This window comes from Callorhinchus milii, unplaced genomic scaffold, assembly GCF_018977255.1.
Source record: "Callorhinchus milii isolate IMCB2004 unplaced genomic scaffold, IMCB_Cmil_1.0 Scaffold4, whole genome shotgun sequence".
Classification (NCBI taxonomy): Eukaryota; Metazoa; Chordata; class Chondrichthyes; order Chimaeriformes; family Callorhinchidae; genus Callorhinchus; species Callorhinchus milii.
Window position 1 is genome coordinate 21,085,844 of NW_024704745.1, and position 21,256 is coordinate 21,107,099.

The 21,256-nt window shown below is 40.7% G+C and overlaps 1 protein-coding gene across 1 annotated transcript in view; it reads right to left on the bottom strand.

Annotated features, from left to right (window-relative positions):
• Window positions 1–21,256, bottom strand: part of wwc3 (WWC family member 3) — a 111,454-nt gene that overhangs the window by 32,049 nt on the left and 58,149 nt on the right. The window contains exons 3-6 of the mRNA XM_042334542.1: window positions 17,707–17,910; window positions 16,118–16,194; window positions 15,255–15,334; window positions 3,677–3,806 (exon numbers count right to left, since the gene is read on the bottom strand). Coding sequence (XP_042190476.1) covers window positions 3,677–3,806; window positions 15,255–15,334; window positions 16,118–16,194; window positions 17,707–17,910 — 491 coding nt within the window. The remainder of the gene's footprint in view (window positions 1–3,676; window positions 3,807–15,254; window positions 15,335–16,117; window positions 16,195–17,706; window positions 17,911–21,256) is intronic.

Sequence of the window (21,256 nt, forward strand, 5' to 3'; positions counted from 1 at the left end):
TGGCAAGCAACGTCACTCTTGTCTTCATCTTTTTATACCCACTTTGAAACCACTCCAAATCTATTTTGCCCAGGACTACCCACCCCTTCACTTTTTCACTCATTCCTGCTTCCAAGCTTATACTCTAGTGCAGTAGTGTGGGAATGATGCATTGTCAAATGTGCCATCCTTCAGATGAACCTTTAAACCAGAGTTCTCAAGTGAACGTTAAAAATCTCATAAAGAAAGTTTCGCCCGGTGTCCTGGCCAACAATCCTCCAGAATAATTGGTCATTTACGTCATGGTTCTTTGTGGGACCATTGCCCATCAAGGTTGCCAATGAAATTGTTCACTACATTTCACAGAATTTACTTGTGAAATGTTTTATGAGATTGTGACATGATTGGATCTTAGTTTAATATCTCATCTAATAAATGTCACCTTTTTATTGTTTTGTTTTTTGTCAGCTGGGTGTCTGACACATGCAGAAACCCATCACCATGCTTAATGAGTATCCAAAACGCAAAATACTGCAAATGCTGGAAATCTGAAACAAAAACAGAAGCTGCTGGGAACACTCAGCACGTCAGACAGCATCTATGGAGAAAGGAAAGTGAGTCAACGTTTCGGGTCCACGACACTTCATCAGAACTTGGGCATGTTGGGAGGGAGAGGCTTTTAAGGGCTAATAGAGAGTGGGGAGTCAGGGCAAGGAAGACAAAGGAGAAAATTAGGTCTAAGCAGCTAAAACCGCATAGTTTGCCATTGATATTGTTGTCCGGCAAGCTTTCCCGCTGCTTGCCAGCTAGGACCACCCTACCCATTAGGGCTTTGGCTTGCAGGGTTAACAGGATAAACGTCACCTCCAGCAGTGCAGCACTCCCCCAGGACTGCACTGCTGACAGCATAGACCATATGTACAAATCTTAATCTTTGGTTTAAATCCAAATTCTTCCAACCCAGAGAAGAAAGTGTTACTAATTCAGGCAAACTGACACGATTCTCCACTGCTCACCATTTATAGGTGCTAACCTCTGCTCTAGCCACATAAATCCCAGAGTCTCCTCCAGCACTTCAGCTAATAACGAAGTCAAATTGATAGAGGTCACACAATTTGAAATGCAAAGTGGAGTGATTATGAGTTTAATTCTACTGCACCCTCATCATGATTAAAAGGAAAATGAACTGTGATTTGACTATCTGAAAAGTGGTTGACCTCAAACCAGACTGAAGCCATTTAGCTAGTAAAATCCTACCCTACTGTGAGCCAATACTACTAGGGCCGTACTCTTTTCCAAGAAATGAGCCAAAGCATAATTTTATGCCTTCCAAATTTAAAAGGAAAAACTAATCGCATAAAAGGATGCATTGTCAAGGAGATTGTTTTAAGCAACACATTATTGGAGGAAGTGAGAAGTACAACTTGATTGATGTTTTTGGACTGTGATTGGTAAATTGCATTTTGTGCTGTAGACTGCATGGAAAATATGCTGTAATCTCCTCAACTAATTTCTGGATCTGTCAGGTCTTAGATTATTGCCTACCTCGCAACTGCAGCCAAAATTTTACAAGGCTATTTCATAAATACAAGGAGTCAGTGCATAGCATTCAGTTCGAAGCTGAATTTAGAAGCCTTGTTAGTCATAAGCATACCAGTAAGTAATTGTGGCAAGATTAAAATCAGCATTTAAACCTAAAACCCTGCTATGATAACAAAAATCGCAAACACAGTTGGTTGCCAGTTAAAGAGATTTGGAGATGTTTAATCTCTGTAAATGCCAGGCACACTCTTTGTATCTATCACCCAAATCAAAAGAGAATGTTTTAATGACTAAATACATCTAAAAGCATGCTTCATTGTAACATTATGCTTATGACTGTAACAAACACATTTCCTGTGAAAAGCAACAAATTAATCCGTGTGGAATGTTAGGAGGGTAATCCGCACAATGCAGTGAGCTGTTCTAGCATGGAATTTCAGGCCCTTTAAGACCCAGGACACAATATGCTTCACTCATTAGTTCCTATCTCAGCTAATCCATTAGTCAAGGCACCACATGAAGTTGTGTACTCCATTCTGAAGCAAAGGGGAAATGGTACTGCCACATTGTTACATTTCCTGCTGTCTGATAACGCAGCAACTCACATCTTGCTCATCAATCAATAATGCCTAATTTGTTCTGACACCATCCATCTGGGCAATCTAGATTTATAGTAACTTCTGGGAGAATTCTTGTGATCAGCTGGGTGTCTGACACATGTGGAAATCCATCGCCATGCTTAAATGTATCCAAGCCAGACTGAGAGTTCCACTAATGTAAAGCTTCCCTGTGCCTAGTAATGGAATGCATACTCTCTCATCAGAGGGTTGCACCTTGCATATATAATTGTGGAGTCCTGTAGCTCAGTGGTTAGAGCACTCGCTTTGCAAGCGAGAGACCTGAGTTCAATTCCAGGCAGAGGGCGAAACCTTGGGCAAGTTTCCTTACTCCACACAGAGCCTAATAATAATCCCTCCAAAACCAAAGACAATAATAAATTGGTCATTTTCATTCTACGACTGTTTGTGGGACATTGCTGTGCGCAATTGGCTGCCGCGTTCGCCTACAAATATACAGTCAATTCACTTTACAGTGTGTTCTGTGAAGCGCTTTGGGATGTCCTCCTGACATGAAAAGCGCTATATCAAATGCAAGGATTATTATTATTATTATAATTCCAGAAAGTTTAGACCTAGGTTAGCAAGAGCCAACTTTGGGACCCTCGAGTCGGCATTGAGGCAATGCTTTACGTTTAGCCAACTAAGAACACAGTTTACCATGACAAACACTATCTGACAAGCTTCACACTGTTTGTCCAGCCAGGACCAACTGAGCCAGTAGTGTTGTGGTTGAGGGATAAGCAGGTGCTGAATGGAAACAATGGAAATAATCCCTGCTCCCAGTCACCAATCTGCTTCGTTTCTCTCCCCACCCCATATTAATACAGGTTGACTGATTTGTGATCAACAATACTTTGGAGTACCTTTGATGGCATGATAAGGCACTATATCAAGTAATATCAAATCAAAGAGTATCACTATTCATTCCTTGGCAGACCCATCTGATTTGGGAGCCAGGCTACTTTTGGAGAGGAACCTAGAAGGAACATTGTATTCTCTATTTTCATTGACCATGGTATCTGAATGCAATCCAGGTATATTAGTAGATATTTATGAACAGATAGATGCTGTATTAAAGTTCGGAATCCCTGGTTTCCTGACCTGAAGCACTTTGACTAAACAAACATTTCTGAATTATTTTTATCCCATTTCTCCCTGGTATTTTCTGGTCCATGTCAGATCTTATCAGCCGAAGTAACAGTGTTGTTGCAATCAAGGTGTGCTTAAACAAAAATACAAACAAAATAATTTCCAAATATTTTAGTGGGGGTGGAGGGGAATCCTCTCTACTTGAGATATCTCGAAGACCTGATAAGGCGCTATATCAAATGCAAGGATTATTATTACTTGGTACTTTCCAACATGGGTCAGACTAAGAATAGGAACTCCTTGAAATATCACAGACTACTCTCAAAAATAACTTGCACTTATATTACACCTTTAAGTAAGACAGGCCCTAGGCCACTGCAGGCCATCCCGATAGTTGAATATATTTGCACATCTTGTGAGTCACAAACAATGTGGATATGGCTTACCTGAATAAGGTCCTGCCTTTCCTGCTCTCCTGAAGTAATTGACTTCTTGATTGTTCTCAATTCATTCATTATTTCCTGCGCTTCACCCAGTTTATAGTTGGTTTGACTGTTTGACATTTTCCGATCAATCCTGGATTAGAGAAATAAAATGCATCATATGTACACGTAACCTTGTTTTTTTCTTTAATGTTTGTGTTTCTGTTCTCCTGGAGTCCTTAAAGGAGAGTAAACAACCTGCGAGGATGTGTCAAAGCGCTTCGCAGTGTTGAAGGGGCACCCAGACTGGGGGTGGGAGATAAGATGGATGGGGAGAGGAAAGATGACTCAAAAGACGGTCAAAAACATTTTGAGATATACCTTCCCAGAACTCCCATCATCCTACAGGAACTAAGTTCCGAACGTAGATCATTTCGGAGTAGTTCCTAAAGGTCAATAGGACAAACTACTACTTACCAGAAAGTCACGATTTGCATGTCTCAGATACCTAACTAAGGAGTTCACTTAAGAGGTATTGCAAATTCAACACCTTCCTTAAACCTATAAAACAGAGTATCCTAACAAGCATTTCCTCTTGACCCCTACACTGAATTTAAGAAAGTGTTTAGTTCAGGTCAAATGGCATTCTGCCCAGCATTGCTCTAAATTCTAAGTACACCTCATGATAGAAATCCTTACTGTCTAACACCCATTCTAAAATGTTGCAGTAAACAACCCATTACATGTAGGCAGTCAATGTTGCTATCGAACAGACAGCATATGTTCTGGAGCTAGAAATCAATGCAGTAAATCAGATGAAAGTTTAACAGCGAATCTCTGAAAAGCTAATATTCAAAATCATGGACATCCTTGTTGCGCCCTTTGGCTAGTCAAACCAACTTTGTTACCAATGGAATCAAACTAAACTAAATAAACACAGAGGCACTAACCTTGCCATGTTTAATAATTACCATATGGTCTGTCAGCTTTCTAAGGAAATGTTTTAAATTTCTCCTGCATGCATGAAGAGTTCCAGATTTATTTGAACTTCTCATCTGAGCACGCAGTGAAAATGAATGGTCTAACACCAGTGAATTCACAATGAGACAATAATTCACCACACGTTCGCGAGTACGTGAATAACACACAACACTGTGGAAACCTTGAAAGAGAAAATGCTGATTTATCTCCTTTGTCTAGGCTGTTTTGTCTTTGTCTAAACCATTCAAATATTCAAAACGTATGGAAGCTTCTAACTTTCATAAGTTATAGTCTCAGAGAGGGTGGTGGGGGGGGGGGGAAGAGAAAAAAAGTACAGCTTATTTCAAAAATATGTTTCAATGTCGCAATATATTTTCAGACTCAAATAAAACTATATGGAGGGGAGAAGGTATGGTTAGAAGGGAAAACTCAGAGCTTGGCATGATCATCTAAAATGCACTGAACAGCAAATGTGGCCTCACACCCATAATCACATGGTGAATTTAGAAATTTTTGGCCAGATATACACACACGAGAGATGGAAAGGAGGCCTCATTGACACTCATGTATACATACACATGTGAGCATGTGCACACACGCACACGCATGGATGTGACACCTGGTCTCTACTTGCTCATTTCTCAGTAATCAACACAAGGGCAGCAAAGGCAGAATGTTGCAGTGCTGTAGACAACACTAAGCTAGGAGGCTCAGTAAGTTGTGTAGATGGGAGTAGGAAGTTATAAAGGGACTTAGACAGATTAAGTGAGTGGGCAAAGCTGTGGCAGATAGGGAAGTGCGAGGTCATCCACTATGGATCGAAAAAAGATAAAACAAAATATTTTCTTAACAGAGACTAAGAACTGTGGAGAAGCGAAGAGATTTGGGTGTCCATAACCACAAATCACTAAAAACTAGTTCCCAGGTGCAAAAAATAATCAAAAAGGTGAATGGAATGTTGGCCTTTACCTCAAGGGACCTGGAATACAAAGGGGAAGAAATGATGCTTCAGCTGTATAGAGCATTAATCAGATCCCATCTGGAGACTGCGTTCAGTTTTGGGCACCACACCTCAGGAAAGATATATTGGTCTTGGAGGTTCACTAGAATGTTACTAGACCTTAAGGGGTTAAGCTACGAAGAAAGGTTGCATAAACTTAGATTGTATTCCCTTGAGTTTAGAAAGTTGAGGGGTGATTTGATTGAGGTGTTTAAGATGATAAAGGGATTCGATAGGGTAGATACAGGGAAGCTATTTCCTCTGGTGGGGGAATCCAGAATAAGGGGGCATAGTCTTAAAATTAGAACCAGGCCATTTAAGAGTAAAATTAGTTAGCATTTTCTCATTCGAAGGGTAGTAGAAATCTGGAACTCTCTTCCCCCAAAAGACTTCAAGAGTGAGGTTGATTGATTTTTGGTAGTTTGGGGTATCAAGGGATATGGGGAAAAAGCAGGAAATTGGAATTGACAAAATTAGTTGAGGTACAAACAGCCATGATCTAACTGACTGGCGGAACAGGCCTGACCCAAGTGTCCAGCGCCTTGTGACGTCCTCCCGACGTGAAAGGCGCTCTATAAATGGAATCTTGTTGTTGTTGTTGTTGAAGGGATGAATGGCCTACTCCTGTTTCTATGTAGAAGGCTAGGAGCAGGTTACACTCCTGTCCCTCTTGGCCCTTGGGAATCGGAAAAAGTGAACCTTAAAATGCAAGATAAATATCTAACAATTTCAATTCATTGAATGTTACCTTCTAAAACATACAATTTATTTAATGACACAACTTTTTTTTAAAAATGTTCAACAAATTTATAAACAACCTTGGTAATTAATTCAAGTACTTAAAGATGGTGACGACTGTTTGGTCACTCAATCCATGACTGTTTGTGGGACACTGCTATCTGCAATTGGCTAGCGCATTTCGCCCACATAATGTACAATCAATTCACTTTACAGTATATTCTGTGAAGCGCTTTGAGACATCTCGAAGACGTGATAAGGCACTATATCAAATGCAAGGATGATTATTATTATTACTGTTATTATTGTTATTATTATGTCGTCCCAGCTTGCCAACAGGGACTGAGCAATGAATAAATCAGAATGGGTTGCAGTGCAGGTCGCAACCCATTCTGATTGTATCTCACATTTGGTCAACAAGCTTCTTTGATGGAGACTAAAGTGATAACATTACGTTTCTCAGTCAAAGGTGACAAAGGAGAGAAAAAAAACATGTTTGGCTGAAATGCTGCAGTTCACTAAATTTCAAACTAATGGCAATATACTGGTTTGCTTGTTGAAAATCCAGCCTTATGCAGAGCACATGCTGTTGATTTTGCAAAGTTCATGCTTCTCTGCTTAGAGAATGCCAAACATTTCATCCTGAAACTAGGGAATACTGTACAATGAGCAAGAGAAAGGATACCAAGGCATTTAAATATAGGAAAAAATGCCTCACATGCAAGTTTTTAATAGTTCCTGCTCATTCACAGCTCTCTAGGATGTGGACACCCTTCCACTCAACTCACATGGGGCTGATTTGGCTAAATAAGAAAAATACAAAACTGTCATTGCCTTTTGCTCTCCCTAAAATGTTTTAATGTTCACAAGGCAGACATGAGGACTGAGAATCTTGGCTGATCTTCCCTTTATTGCATGGGTGTTAAAGACCAGAAGTCAAACCTGAGCCTCCTAGTCCAAATATCTTGGTGCTAAGGCACTGTGGAACTCCTAAAATGCCTACAGTTTATGCAATTGTAACATTTCCAGTGCACATCTGAGGACACAATTTTAATGTGTTAAATGAAGTCTGTTGACAGCAGTGGGTCAATGACAGTTGTTATCCCACTTGTCTTCACAGGATCTCTTTAGTATCGTGGTGTTTCACTTGGCCTTTCACCTCCTTTCTTAAAGTAAACTATGCAATGCTGCTGGCCAGGCACTTGTTCAATTGCTCCACTTTATTGTGTTCGCCCCCCTCCTCCCTCCCCACAATATAGATTCCATGCATTAATACCATCTCCGAGGACTGATGCACTACATGATTCATCCATGTATCAAATCACATTAGCCTCAAGCCCAAGAAGTCATCTGTAATTATTATTTAAAACAAACCCCGCCTTTGGTCAACCTACCAAGGTTGCATTTCAAATCCATTTGATCATAAATCAATGCACATAGACATTTTTAACATACTGTAGTAAAACTCCATGGAATAGCTGTAAATTCCTTTCATGACTTAGACCCTCTTCTTAGATTTCTTGAAGCTGAGGGATATGACCACTTATAAACTGAAACATAAACTGTAGGGCAGTGAACAAAGACAATGCTAACTTACAATGTAGTCCAGAACCTTGAAGTCATATCTGGAATGTGCATAATACACAGAATGTTAAAGATATTACAATTGTAGAGCGAAGCAGAGAAAGACGATAGAGTTAGAAAAAAAAGCGTAAACATGAAAACTGCAGGGTAAATGGTGGGAATAGCACTTTAGAACGTAAATGCATATTATGAAGGACTCCCGCCCCCTCCCCCACCGCCCCAAGGCACAGCTCACCTTTACGAGACAAGCTTTATGTTCCGAGATGCTTTTTCGCACCCTCTCATTATTTGCCCTGGTTTTCCTGTTCGAGCAATTTTCAACCCCATTGCCAACAAAGAATGCAACAAAAGCAGAACATTGTTCTTCAAAGCCAATTCAAAGTTAACTTTCCAAAAAATGCACTAAATTTGAATATGTTTGGTTTATGTTAAATATGTAGTTGTGCTATTTGTTCCTGTACCAAATATAAGGATTATTATTATTGTTATTATTATTATTATTCCTTGTTCCTTTAGGTGTCAGCCTGGCCCAGTTTGTAGCTCTCTCTCCTTTGGATCAGAAGGATGTGGGTTGAAGCCCCAGGTCAGAACTTTGAATTCATATAGTCCAATGGAACCCTGGGGTTGTGCTCATTGGTAGAGGTGGCATCTATCAGATAATTGATTAACTCCTCTGTCTGTTCTGGGGGACATTAAAGATCCCAAGGCACTATTTGAAAAGATAACGGACTTTTTCCCGGTGTCTTCCTCCAATTAAAATTGGTCATTCCGTCTACGGGACATATAGACATCATGGCTGTCTATGGGACATTCCTGAGTGCAAATCAACAGCTGCATTTGCCTACAAAATACAGTTTATAGTAAATCCTGCGAAGGTCTTCGAGATGTCCTCTCAGTGTGCGCAACACTTTATCAAATGCAAGGATTTTTTTCACNTTTTTTTGGACGTTTGCGCTGGCACATGGAGAAATCACTGCAGATTTCACTTAAAAGATAAACTGAAGATTTTCACAGACCGTGGCTGTAGAAGGTGATGAGGTTGTGCTCAAGCGAATAATTTTTATAGACATATGGTTCAATACATGGAATGCTGCTAGAATGCACGCTTTGAAAAGGATCCGGATAAAGGCAATTATTCAAGGTTGGCGAAGATCCAAAAATGAGTTTCAAATTACTGAGACAATCAATCATAACTTATAAGCAAGTGAAGAGGACAAGTGGATGGTTAGGAGCATGCTCATATCAAGAGGAACTCAGAAATATCTAAAAGATTGGAATTCTTGAAATATGTGAAACATTTAGTAAAATATTTAATTATGGAGAGCCAGTACTATTTTGTTACAAATATGACATTCCCACAGGCAGCCATGTCTCAGAGGCACTCATGCTCCGTGATGCTACCCAACGTGAAGGGTGCTATGTAAAAGCAAGTTATTCTGGCTGTGTTTATAACTGCTGGAACTTTGCTCCCAGCACTGTAACAATCAAGGCTAATTTAAACTTCTGCTCCATATTGCAATCAAACCCTTAAATAAACCAATGCCTGATTTCTGCGAGCACTAAGATGCTCTATTGACTCTTTAATAACATTAAAATATGATCCTTGAAAGCTTTTGGGTCAACCCTTGGAATGCCTGAGAGTCTACTAGAGACAAAGGAGAGTCGAATTTGATTTGCACCAATTTGCTTTATACTGAAAATCAAACTGATCCTGAAATCAAATCAGATCTACACTGTTTCTATTCTGATTCATACTAGAAACATAGAAAAAAAATATTCCGGCTATTCAGCCTTTCCTGCCATTTCATTATATCATTACAGGAAACAGTCCGCAACATACAACAGTGACTTACGCATTATGTAACTTTTCAATTTTAATTTAAAGCAAGCTTTACTTCAGCACTAATTGATCTACTAATTCAGCACTACTCTCCACAGGGTAGATTTGAACTGGACAAAGGGAACATTTTTCTTCTATTATAGAATTAGTTCCTGCCAAAATATCTTTAAGCAAGATACTCACTTCACAGTAATAATCATAATCCTGCATTTGATAGAGTGCCTTATCACATTGTCAAAACGTGTCAAAGAGCTTCACAAATTAACACTGTAAAGTGGTGTAACTGTGTATTTTGTGAGCAAACATGGCAACCAATTTGGCCACAGCAATATCCCACAAATAGCCATGGAGTGAGTGACCAATGTTATTCAGTAGGTTGAAAACAAAAACAGAAGTCGCCGAGAACACTCAGCATCTACGGAGAAAGAAACGTGAGTCAATGCTTCGGGTCCACGACCCTTCATCAGAACGGGTCCAGTTCCGACGAAGAATCGTGGACCCAAAACGTTGACTCACTTTTCTTTCTCCGTAGATGCTGAGTGTTCCCAGCGAATTCTGTTTTTGTTTTCAGATTTCCAGCATCTGCAATATTTTGTGTTTTATTCAGTAGATTGCTGTCCAGGACACCCAGAAAAACTCTGTTCTCTTTTCGAATAGTGCCATGGGATCTTTAAAGTCCAAGTGGATAGGCAGAAAGGACCTTGGTTTAACATCTTATCAGAGGGATGGAACCTCCAACAATGCAGCACACCCCAGCACTGCAATGAAATATCAACCTAAACTACACGGGTTCCAAGTCCCGACGTGATTTCCACATTCATATGACTCAGAGGTGCAAGGGTACTACCAACTGACACACTTGCTTTCAAAGTGCTATGACATGAAAGGGCATCTTATAAGTTTCAATGTGCAAATGGCCCTATAAAAATTAAAATATTTTTCTCTCATGTTATGGAGGCGATAGGTTCAAATAAAACTCCTGACTTCTGCATCAGCTAAATATTTCAACAGTGGGCTCACGTGCAGTGCATATGGTTTTTACTCTACACCAATGAAGCCTCAGTCTGTTGAACAAACTGGACGGGGAATGGGAAAATGTTATTTTACTTCACATCTTGTGGAAGCTTAGCATTCGCCCCTGAATGATCCTCCCTAAAAGATATGCAGCACATCCTGAAAGAATGGAAAGTTCTGTTACGGCTGCTGACTTTTACATCATTGCTGCTGGCAACTCTCCCTCACCTAACCACAGCCTGCTTCCTGCAAGCTTTCCATCAACAGCAGGTACTGTTAGAGCAGCCAGGTCTCAATGAGCCCTGCCCGGGACCCACAAACAATTCATTCTTTGTTCCAAAGCACTTCTGTATGTTTTTCTGTTATCTGAATATCACCCTAGTTTTTGTTTGTGCTGCCCGGTGCCCCATGCAATATATTTAATCTGTGCTTGCTCTGCTAACAGCTAACAATAGCATTCTGTTCTAAAAGTATGTCAGGATTTCCAGGGCTGAACACGTCTCCATATGGAGAGCTTGCAGCTCAGCATTGCTCATCTTATTAAGCTTAGCGACAGCAAAACAACTGTTTCACTAGCAATTAAATATTACAATAAGCAGGCAAGCTTAAATTATAGGCAGATGAAACATGGGAGAAGCAGGGTTATATTTTGCAAATCTGTACTTATTTTGCACTTACAATGACAATACTTACAAAATGAGGAGAAAACAATAAGAAAACATTGAATGCAGAAAGGTATTTGGCCCAATTAAGCTTTCTCCTCCCACAAATCATGCAATACTAACTCTAACACGGATTTCACCCTCCCACCATCATCTCCTGAGGCAAGGGTTAACAAAGGTATACACACCCCAAAAGAATGTAAGCAAGCTAATCAACTATATAATGTTTCCATTATTAAACCAAGGTCTTCTTCCTTCCACAGAAAACAGTCACTACTCTTCCACCTCAGCAACACATAAAGCAATGTGTTGTGAAAAAAAACATTTCTCATCTCAGTCTGCTCTGTATCTATTCTCCAATACTCTTGTCAATCAGTGTTTATACAGTTATTTTCTGAAGAATGCAATAACAACTACTACTGTTTCTGTGGAGTCCTGTAGCTCAGTGGTTAGAGCTCTCACCTCACAAGCGAGAGACCTGGGTTTGATTCCCGGCAGGGTGAAACCTTGGGCAAGTTTCCTTACTCCACACGCCTGATAATAATCCCTCAAAAAAACAATAATAAATTGGTCATTTCAATCCACGACTGTTTGTGGGAGACTGCTGTAATTGGCTGCCGCATTTCGCTCACAAATATACAGTCAATTCACTTTACAGTCTATTCTGTGAAGCGCTTTGAGACGTCTAGAAGACGTGAAAAGTACAATGATTGCAAATGCAAAGATTATTATTATTATTACTGTTTCTTTCACACAAATTCATAAAGTGTTCCTCACACAATCCCTTTCCTGGAGGTATAACACAAGACCATCACACAAACATCAAGACCTTCTCTCCCTAGAAACTAGTAACAAAACACGAGAAGTTAACAATGGTGCATTTGCCTTATGCTCAAACCCTTCATCCCTACTTAGAGTACAACACTTATAACCTGGCAATTTTAAATTTCTTCCCTTTTATTCTCTCCATGACAGGTAGATGAAAAATGTAGAAATCATTCAAAACAAATGACAACAACAAGATTACATTTGTATAGCGCCTTTCACGTCGGGAGGATGTCCCAAGGCGCTGGACAGAGTACAGCATTTCAGACCCGAGCTGGGTTTGGGGGGTAAGGGAGGGGAGGGGAAGAGGGGTGGCCGATGGCATAGTCGAAGAGGAGGGTCTTGAGGTGGGAGTTAAAAGAGGCTAATGAGGGGGCAAAGCGGAGTGACTGGGGGATGGAATTCCAGAGGTTGGGGACAGAGTGGCTGAAGGCTCTCCCGCCAATGGCGGGGCAGTTGGATCGGGGAACATGGAGCAGGTCAGAGCCGGCTGAGCGGAGGGAACGGGCAGGTTGGTAGGGGGTTAGGAGGTCACAGAGGTAGGGTGGGGCGAGGCCATGGATGGACCAGGATCTTGAACTGGATCCTCTGAAGGATAGGGAGCCAGTGGAGTCGGGCGAGAACGGGGGAGATGGGGTCATGGAGTTCGGTACGGGCTGCAGAGTTCTGGATTATCTGCAGCCTGTGGAGGGAGGAGTTGGGAAGGCCGACAAGCAGGACGTTTGCATAGTTGAGCCTGGAGGTGATGAAGGCATGAACAAGCGTTTCAGCAGCCTGAGGGGTGAGGTAGTGGCGGAGTCGGGCGATGTTACGGAGGTGAGGGAAGGCAGAGCGGGTCATGGCTTGAATGTGGGGGAGAAAAGACAGTTGAGGGTCGAATAAGACACATAAGACTGGCTTGGTGAGTTGTGTGCAACCATGGAGATTGATGCTGACAGAGCCTGAGGTGCTGAGGCGCTGGCGCAAGCCAATCAGGAGGGCCTCAGTCTTGTCCACATTCAATTGTAGGAAATTTGCCCTCATCCAGGACTTGATGTCCGACAGGGAGTCTGTCAGGACCGCAGTGGTCCTAGAGTTAAGGGTGGAGGCAGAAAGATAGAGTTGGGTGTCATCCGCATACTTGTGGAAGTTGACCCCATGTCTGCGGATGATGTCACCAAGGGGGAGCACGTAGATATTAAAGAGGAGAGGGCTAGGAGGGCTAGGAGATAGTTTGGTTGAAAACCAAACAATATAGATACAATTTTCATTGTAATATTTTCCAACTTATATTTTATGCTAGTTTTTGTGTTAGGATGTTATTTCCCAGTACTTTACTTTCACAACATGAAGAAGCTCAAAATCACAATCCACATCACTCTAAACCAAACTCTAAACTAAATGAAGCCTTTATAAGATGCACACAGCAACCTTCTTGCATAGAAGACCGCAGTGGCCGAACAGATCCTTGCAACTGAAAAATATAGATTTCTAAACTCATGCTTTCCTTTGAACTGAAAGCACCACCCCTAAATTTATATATTGAAGGAGTCTCAATAACCTGGATGCAATTCCAAATGGGTGCAACACAAACAACCAACAACAACAACTTGCATTTATATAGCTCCCCTCACGTAGGGTAGCATCCCAGGGCGCTTGACAGTTCCAGACCAGTCAGAGGAGCCATGGTGAAATGTTCTGGGAGTTAAGGTATCTCTGTTCCTTTAATTTTTCTTCCCCTCTCTTCTCCTGAACTGCAGTACAATTCCATAGGATCTGACTACCCTCAGGCAGCTTACCCAAGTTGCCATTCTTCATGTGCACAAACTAGACTGCTGGCAGGCTATTCAACTCAGCATAATCTGTGATCTGAACCCTAGATCTTCTTCATCTAACAATAAAATGTATTCAAAGCATTTAGGAACAAGAAGAGGACATTCAGCCCGTCGAGCCTGTTCCAGCATTTTATAATAATAATAATCCTTGAATTTGATATAGCACCTTATCATGTCTTCTAGAATAGACTGTAAAGTGAATCGACTGTATATTTGTGGGCAAAATGCGACAGCCAATTGTGCACAGCAGTGTCCCACAAACAGTCGTGGATTGAAATGACCAATTTATTACTGTTTTTTTGAGGAATTATTATCAGGAGTGTGGAGTAAGGAAACCTGCCCAGGTTTCACCCTGCCGGGAATCAAACCCAGGTGTCTCACTTGCAAAGCGAGTGCTCTAACCACTGAGCTACAGACTCCATTTTATTAGATCATGGAAGATCTTTCCACCACATTTCCTTGTCCTTGCTCCATACCTTTACTTCCCAGGAGGTCCTTGAGGAGAAGGTTAGAATTATGTAAGTGAAATAACTAAACATTCAGAGAAAGACTGGTGATAGACAGCACCATAAAACCAAACCTCTCCCTCTGCCCTTCTACACTTAGGAGCGCAATGGGGAAATTTAATTTTTATTAAGTTATACTGAAACGATAAGGACTGCAGTTTCCTGGCAACATCCTTAGGGTTTATACATTACAAATGTGTTTTCCAGAACCCAGGTCACCCATCACTCCTACAGCTCTATGCAATATAATCACTAATGCATTCCACAGCAGTTTGTTTTGAAATGGTCTGACTGTGCAATCCCAAGTACCTCATCGAAGCGCTAAATCTTATTAGGTGCACACAGTTCATGTTACAAAAACAATAAAAGAAACTGTCATTGAAGATGTACAGTTTATATCCACTGCAAATATTACCATTCTATCACATACATGTCTGAAGCAGTAAGATATGCATTCTGATGAAAACATCTAATACTTTTTGTCCAATCTCTTGGTAACTTATGACTCACTGGTAGGAGTCTGTCAAGACTACTCTCAGGCAAACACAAACTTTAAAACTATTAACTTTGGAAATGATAAAACAAGTAGTTAAATCTACAGGATTTAACTAACTAGGAAAGGTGAATGTTACACTTACTCCTGCAATGTCTCCACGCCTTTCTCCTTGTATTGCAACTCCTGTTTCATCTGTGCCAGTTCTCTTTTTAATCGGGAGAGCTAAGAACAAAGCAGGTATTTACAGTGAATATTCTATTGCCAAATCTTCCTAAGACTATAATTAATAGGAATAATAAAGGGTCACACATCATAACTTTTTTTTAAGTAGTGCACAATGCCCGACACGTTTCAAGTTTCAAACCACACACTATTTAAAAATATTTCTAAAATACACACGTAACATAATTTAAAGATGAGAGTTTAACATCTTAATAATTTTAACAAAAATAGTCACCTTATTACCCCCACCACTCCACAAGCACACAAAAAAAAACATTGGTGATTTCGATATTTGGATTGTGTGGCACCATAAGCAAATCAATTGACCTAAATTACACAGAACTTTACATTGTTGAAACAGGCCATTCAAGTAAACTTGTCCATGCCTTTACGTACACTCCATATGATACTTATACTCCTCTAAATTGCAACATTCACTCCACTGTGTAAGCACTTTGAAACATTTCACTGTATCAAATATAATTATTACTTATTGTAAAATTTACAAATGGGGCTAGGAACTCTATCCCAGTAATAGGCAGTGCCTTCAGGAGAGGAGAAGGGAAGAAAGGCCAGAAGATTAGCCAAATAAAACTACAAGGGAATTGGTCTCTGCTACAAGAGGGTGTAACCCGGAATACCTGGGTCCACGTTCCTACACATTCTTACATTTTAAAGCAAAATGGTCTTACAGGCTAAGTCTATTTGGAAATTGGAGTCTCCAATTTTCAACCACAAACAATAGAATATAATCCAATTAACATTGTTGTAAAGATCACTTACCGCTTCTCTTCTACCTGCTATTTCTGCTTTGATCTGGTCAGGATCATATTTTGTGTTTGAGGATGAGCTAGAATAAGCTGTGAAAAGAAAATCAGAAGGATGTTCAATTGTATATTATTGCTTATACATGATGCAACATCCACACAACAATAACTTTGGCAACACACTTTATCACAACACAAGTAAAACCACTGTATAAAGCATAGTGCTCTCAGCAGTTCATCCACAAAATATGTCATTCCACTTTACATTATCTTGGGAAGTGCTTTGAGATGTCTTCTCAATGTAAACATAGCTATATAAAATGTAAGGATAATTATTATCACTCATGAGTATTATAAGCTCCTTCATGTAAAGTGTAGCGATATTGAGTAAATACTTTAATTTAAGCCTTAGCCTTTTTGAAAAAGCAGACTAATCGACTACTCGGCCCTAGTGTTTTCCAACACCACGATCTATCCTTTATGTTTTTTTTTAAATGTAAATATCGGCAAAAATCAGGAGAGGTGCTGAACAGGGATTAAATGCTGCCACAGGAGGTCCTGATGGCAAGGCATTCCCTCCCTGCTTCTATTAGAGGGCAGAGGGAACAGATGACTTGCTCAGGCTTTGTTAGGGGATCATCATTGGCACCAAAGTGAAAGGGAAAGAAAGGAGTCTAAAGGGGGTAAAAAAAATATAATCCTCTAATACATATATTTAAGAAAATTGGAACAAACCTGAGCAATAAGCAAATTCAGGCTCCAATTTAAATGTTTTTCTGACTCCTGGGGCCAGCGAGAACATAGTTGAATTGGCCTCAACCCTGTAAAGTAAGTTCTTTTGAGGCCAAACTCCTCTTTTTGAAATCAAAGCCACTGTATGGGTGAGTGCTGATCTCCTGACACCTGCACCATTTCTTGTTATTTGACAAGTAATGAAAAGAGCTTTGTGATCAAGAGCACAGCTGACCAGCTTTGCGGTAGCATTCTCCCTACATCAGCAATAGATTGTGTCTATGTGAGTGCATTATAACAATGGGTGTCTATAACAGTTGACTTTGGAACCGGATTGTCTTCGGGAACAGCTATAGGTATTTTTGGTGTAATCGAAAATCTCTCATCCCAAGCCAGAGCTCAAGATTCCACGCTCCGGTTTGGATTATATATCGGGGAAGAGTTTAGCTGCCAGAAATCTTCCCAGAGGCAAAACATTACATGAATCAACAAATGGAAATTCTAATTCTCTTGCTGAATAAATGTCCTGACTAATCTCAATTAATCTTCTCCCAGATGAAAACAATCTTGGACTGGCCTCATATCTGTCTGATCAACCTTCACCTTCACTTCCATGGATCTCTCTCCCTCTAGTTTGCCCCCCCCCCCCCCCCCACACACACACACACAGACTTGTCCCCCAAAACTCAACGTTATATTGTAGCACTGTTAACCGATGGGGCTTGTGAAAATGTTATCAGATTACATCCACTCACTCTATGCTAAATCCACACATGAGTAAAATCTGACTTGCTTTAACATTAAAATACAAAAATGCCTCTACAGGTAAAACTTTCCACCAACCATCAACTTCCATCAGACAAATGTACTTACAGCTGACGTAAGATACCCTGTCATCCTCGCACATGTCATGCAGTTGCTGATACTCCTCTTGGGCTAGCTCCAGACGCAGCTGTTTCACCTGGTAGATCTCTTTCTTGGCATTCAGAGCCTCCTGGGCCACCACCAAATATTCTTTCAGCATTCGCTCTTGCTCCCGCCGCCATTGTGCTCTTGGGTCTTCTATCTGGGTGATCTCTGTGTTAGGGAAAGAAAGCCAAATTGTTTAAATAAAACCTGAGTAAACCTCAAGATTCACCTTCGACTCACCTCCACCTTTTTTTGGGTCAGCCGGATCCAAACCAGACTGAGAATTTCACATACGTATGCTACCTATACATGGAAATTTCCCTGCGTCTGCAATGGAATGCACACTTCTTCTGAGAGGAATCCATCCTGCTTACCCAATTCCAGAGAGTATTAGGCACAGATTGGCAGGAGGACTGCCAACCTGTCTCATTGATAGGATTTGGAGGGCCAGATATGTCATTGCCCTTTTGGGATACTGCTGGATTTAGCCAGTAAAACTACATAGCTTGCCATTGAAAGCATTATATAGCAAGCTTCCCACTAGGACCACCCTACTCATTAGGGCTTTTGTTTGCAGGAGCTGAGTGGCCTTGTTCTAATGCCATTCTGCCACTTCACATCCTGCTAATAAGTCTGGCTGGCTAGTCTCATCAACAGTCCTCTGGAAAACTGTATTCCCAGTTGGCTCAGGAACTGGATACCACAGAGGATTGACTCATTTCCGATATTCCATTGTCAAGCACGTCACAGTTCAGCTCCAAAGAGCCCCCCACCCACACCAAACTCCCCTTCAGAGAGAATAATCACCTCCACCCAACATTCAAACCTTTACTATATTATACAGCGTAGCATGATTAATCTTTAGTCATTTAGGACCAAACTTTCTCACACAATCCTAAATATGACTCATGAACCAAGAAGGCACAAGGGGTTGGCAAAATGGAAAGAAAATCTGCACAAAAAGGTTTTATTTAAAAAAAACATTACATGATGTCATTTTCCTGCTGAGAGCAGCTGGGCACAGTAGCACTTTTTAAAAAAAAACACACATCAGAAAGTATGCACTACTGCAGAATCCCCCTGTATTTCCGCCACCACAAAGGTGAGAGGGAGCAAGCTAATGCAAGGTTTTGGGAGCAGATGGGTGGACCCGTTGAAAAGGACAAAGCAGTAATACTAATGATCAAAGGGCAGGGGCAGAATTTGTGGGAAGTGGGCTGGATCTCCATCACAACAGGGTGATTTCAGCAAGAAACCAAGTGTAAAAAGGCAGGACTCCTTTATTCATTGTATAAAGAATTTCAATCCTTTCAATGTTAAGCAACATTCAATGTCGGGATTTGGGGACTGCAGTCTTGTTTACTCAATCACTTCCTATTTTAAACATAAAAATACATCATAGACAAACCCATTTACAACTTTGACGTAAGTCTCTCTTTACCTTCCCTCCCCACTCCCCAAGAAACTTCAATCTTTAAACGTTTTACTGGCTATAAAACTCATCTGTAAAGCTGATTTCAGACTGTGAGACTCCTGTGAAAAACGTTTTGTTGAAAAGAAAAGTTGCTCCAACCTCATAAAATGATAGGTTCTTCCGCTCTGGGAAAAGAAAGTAAAGTGATAAAGTTACAGGTTTTAAAGTTAGACAGATAGCAAAAGAGAGGCAGGAAAGGTAAACAGTTAAAAAAAAAAGCAAAATAAGGAAGAGGAAATAAATGGGAACACGTGAAGCAAGATAAAACTATTTAAATCTTTTATTTCTATTTAAAATTGTGTTTACCTGTACATATTTTAATAGGCCGGGGTTAAGAGCTCTGAGTCACTACCCCATGTGAAGGGAGCTATATAAACACTGCTGGTATTGTTCTAATAGTAATAATAGCATTCTTGATGTTTGATCAGCTAATATTATAGTACTATTGGAGTAATTTATCATCTATCTTCTTCTATACTAATAAAACGACAATGTCTGTCTGCGTTTCAAGAAGGATCTGAATAACCTTTTGACGTAGAGACATGATTTATACTTCATCGGAAAGGTCTTGCACCTGGGAGTGACATGGTAATATTTGTTTTTGGGTATCTCATATTGTTCATGATTTATTTTCAGTTTTGCATTTTTTGCTGCACTTACACCTGGTGGCTGCCGAGTCAAAGTGGCACTGTGGCATCATGCGTCACAGGGCACCTATGTATGGACCACACACTGCAGTTACACCTGGTGGTCGCATCGACTACCCATGGCGTTGTGGCATCCTGCGTCACACAGCGTGTTCGTAGCCAAGCGATGGGAACAAAATAAAGAACACTGACTAAGCTAAGCCGAGGCCACAACAAAATTATATTTCTAAAGTGCTGAATCCTCCCACAAGGAGTCCTCCCAGATGAGTATAGATAAAGATGAAATGTCTGTCTGTTTGTCAATCTACATTCCATATTGGATTGTTTGGTTGCAAGCATAGCTGCAATGGGTACAGCTAATCTAATATATATATACAATAGTATTAGTATTTTGATGTGAAAGTGCGAGCTGAAAATGTACAGAACTAATGGGCCGACAGAGAGAGGAATCTCCACAGACGCACTGACAATTCAAGGTGTTACAATGTCAAAGGCTTTATCAGACCCTTCCTGTTTTAAAGCATACCAGCAACAACAACAAAATTACATTTATAGAGCACCTTTCACATCGGGAGGACGTCCCAAAGCGCTGAACAGTCAGATGTCGGGGCCCAAGCATGGGGGAGGGGTGGTGTAGAGGTGAGGGAAGGCAGAGAGGTGGGAGGGAGACCAAAGGCACGGTCGAAGAGAAGGATCTTGAGACCAGCCTTGAAGGATGCAAGGGAGGAAGCGAGGCGAAGGGACCGTGGGATAGAGTGTGGCAATTCACTTTTACTAACTAGAAGTACAAGCCTTTTAGAACTAGTCTTTTTACCTTATGTAACTTTCCATGATTTAACAGCTTTGCTAATGTATTAATCATTAATCATTAATACATTAGCAACAGACATCTGCAGTATGCTCCAGTCTCTTTTGAAAGACAAAGAATTACATCCTGGCACAGACTTTTAGCAATTAAATCAAAATAAGCTCATCGTAATGTAGAAGCCATATGAATTATATTAACACAGGCACTTGAGCCACTTTTGCATTGCACATTTTCAGTAGCAGACATTGCAAAAATATAATTTCTTGAAATGGAGCACTGATAGGAAATATTGCTGCAATTCAAGCCTCTGCTGCTTTCACATTGCTTTCAACATCAAGAGGGCAGTTCTGGCACATGCTGGCACATGCTACATGTTGGCTATATGTGGAGGTGAAGACTCTATGAGAACTCAGCTGTGAGGAGATCTTGGATTGGAGCCATGTTCTCGTGGAAAGGTGTGACATACGTGGAGATCCATGGTGGAGACATGCATTATATCCCCAGATGTGGAGTCCTGTAGCTCAGTGGTTAGAGCACTCGCTTTGCAAGTGAGAGACCTGAGTTCAATTCCAGGCAGGGCGAAAC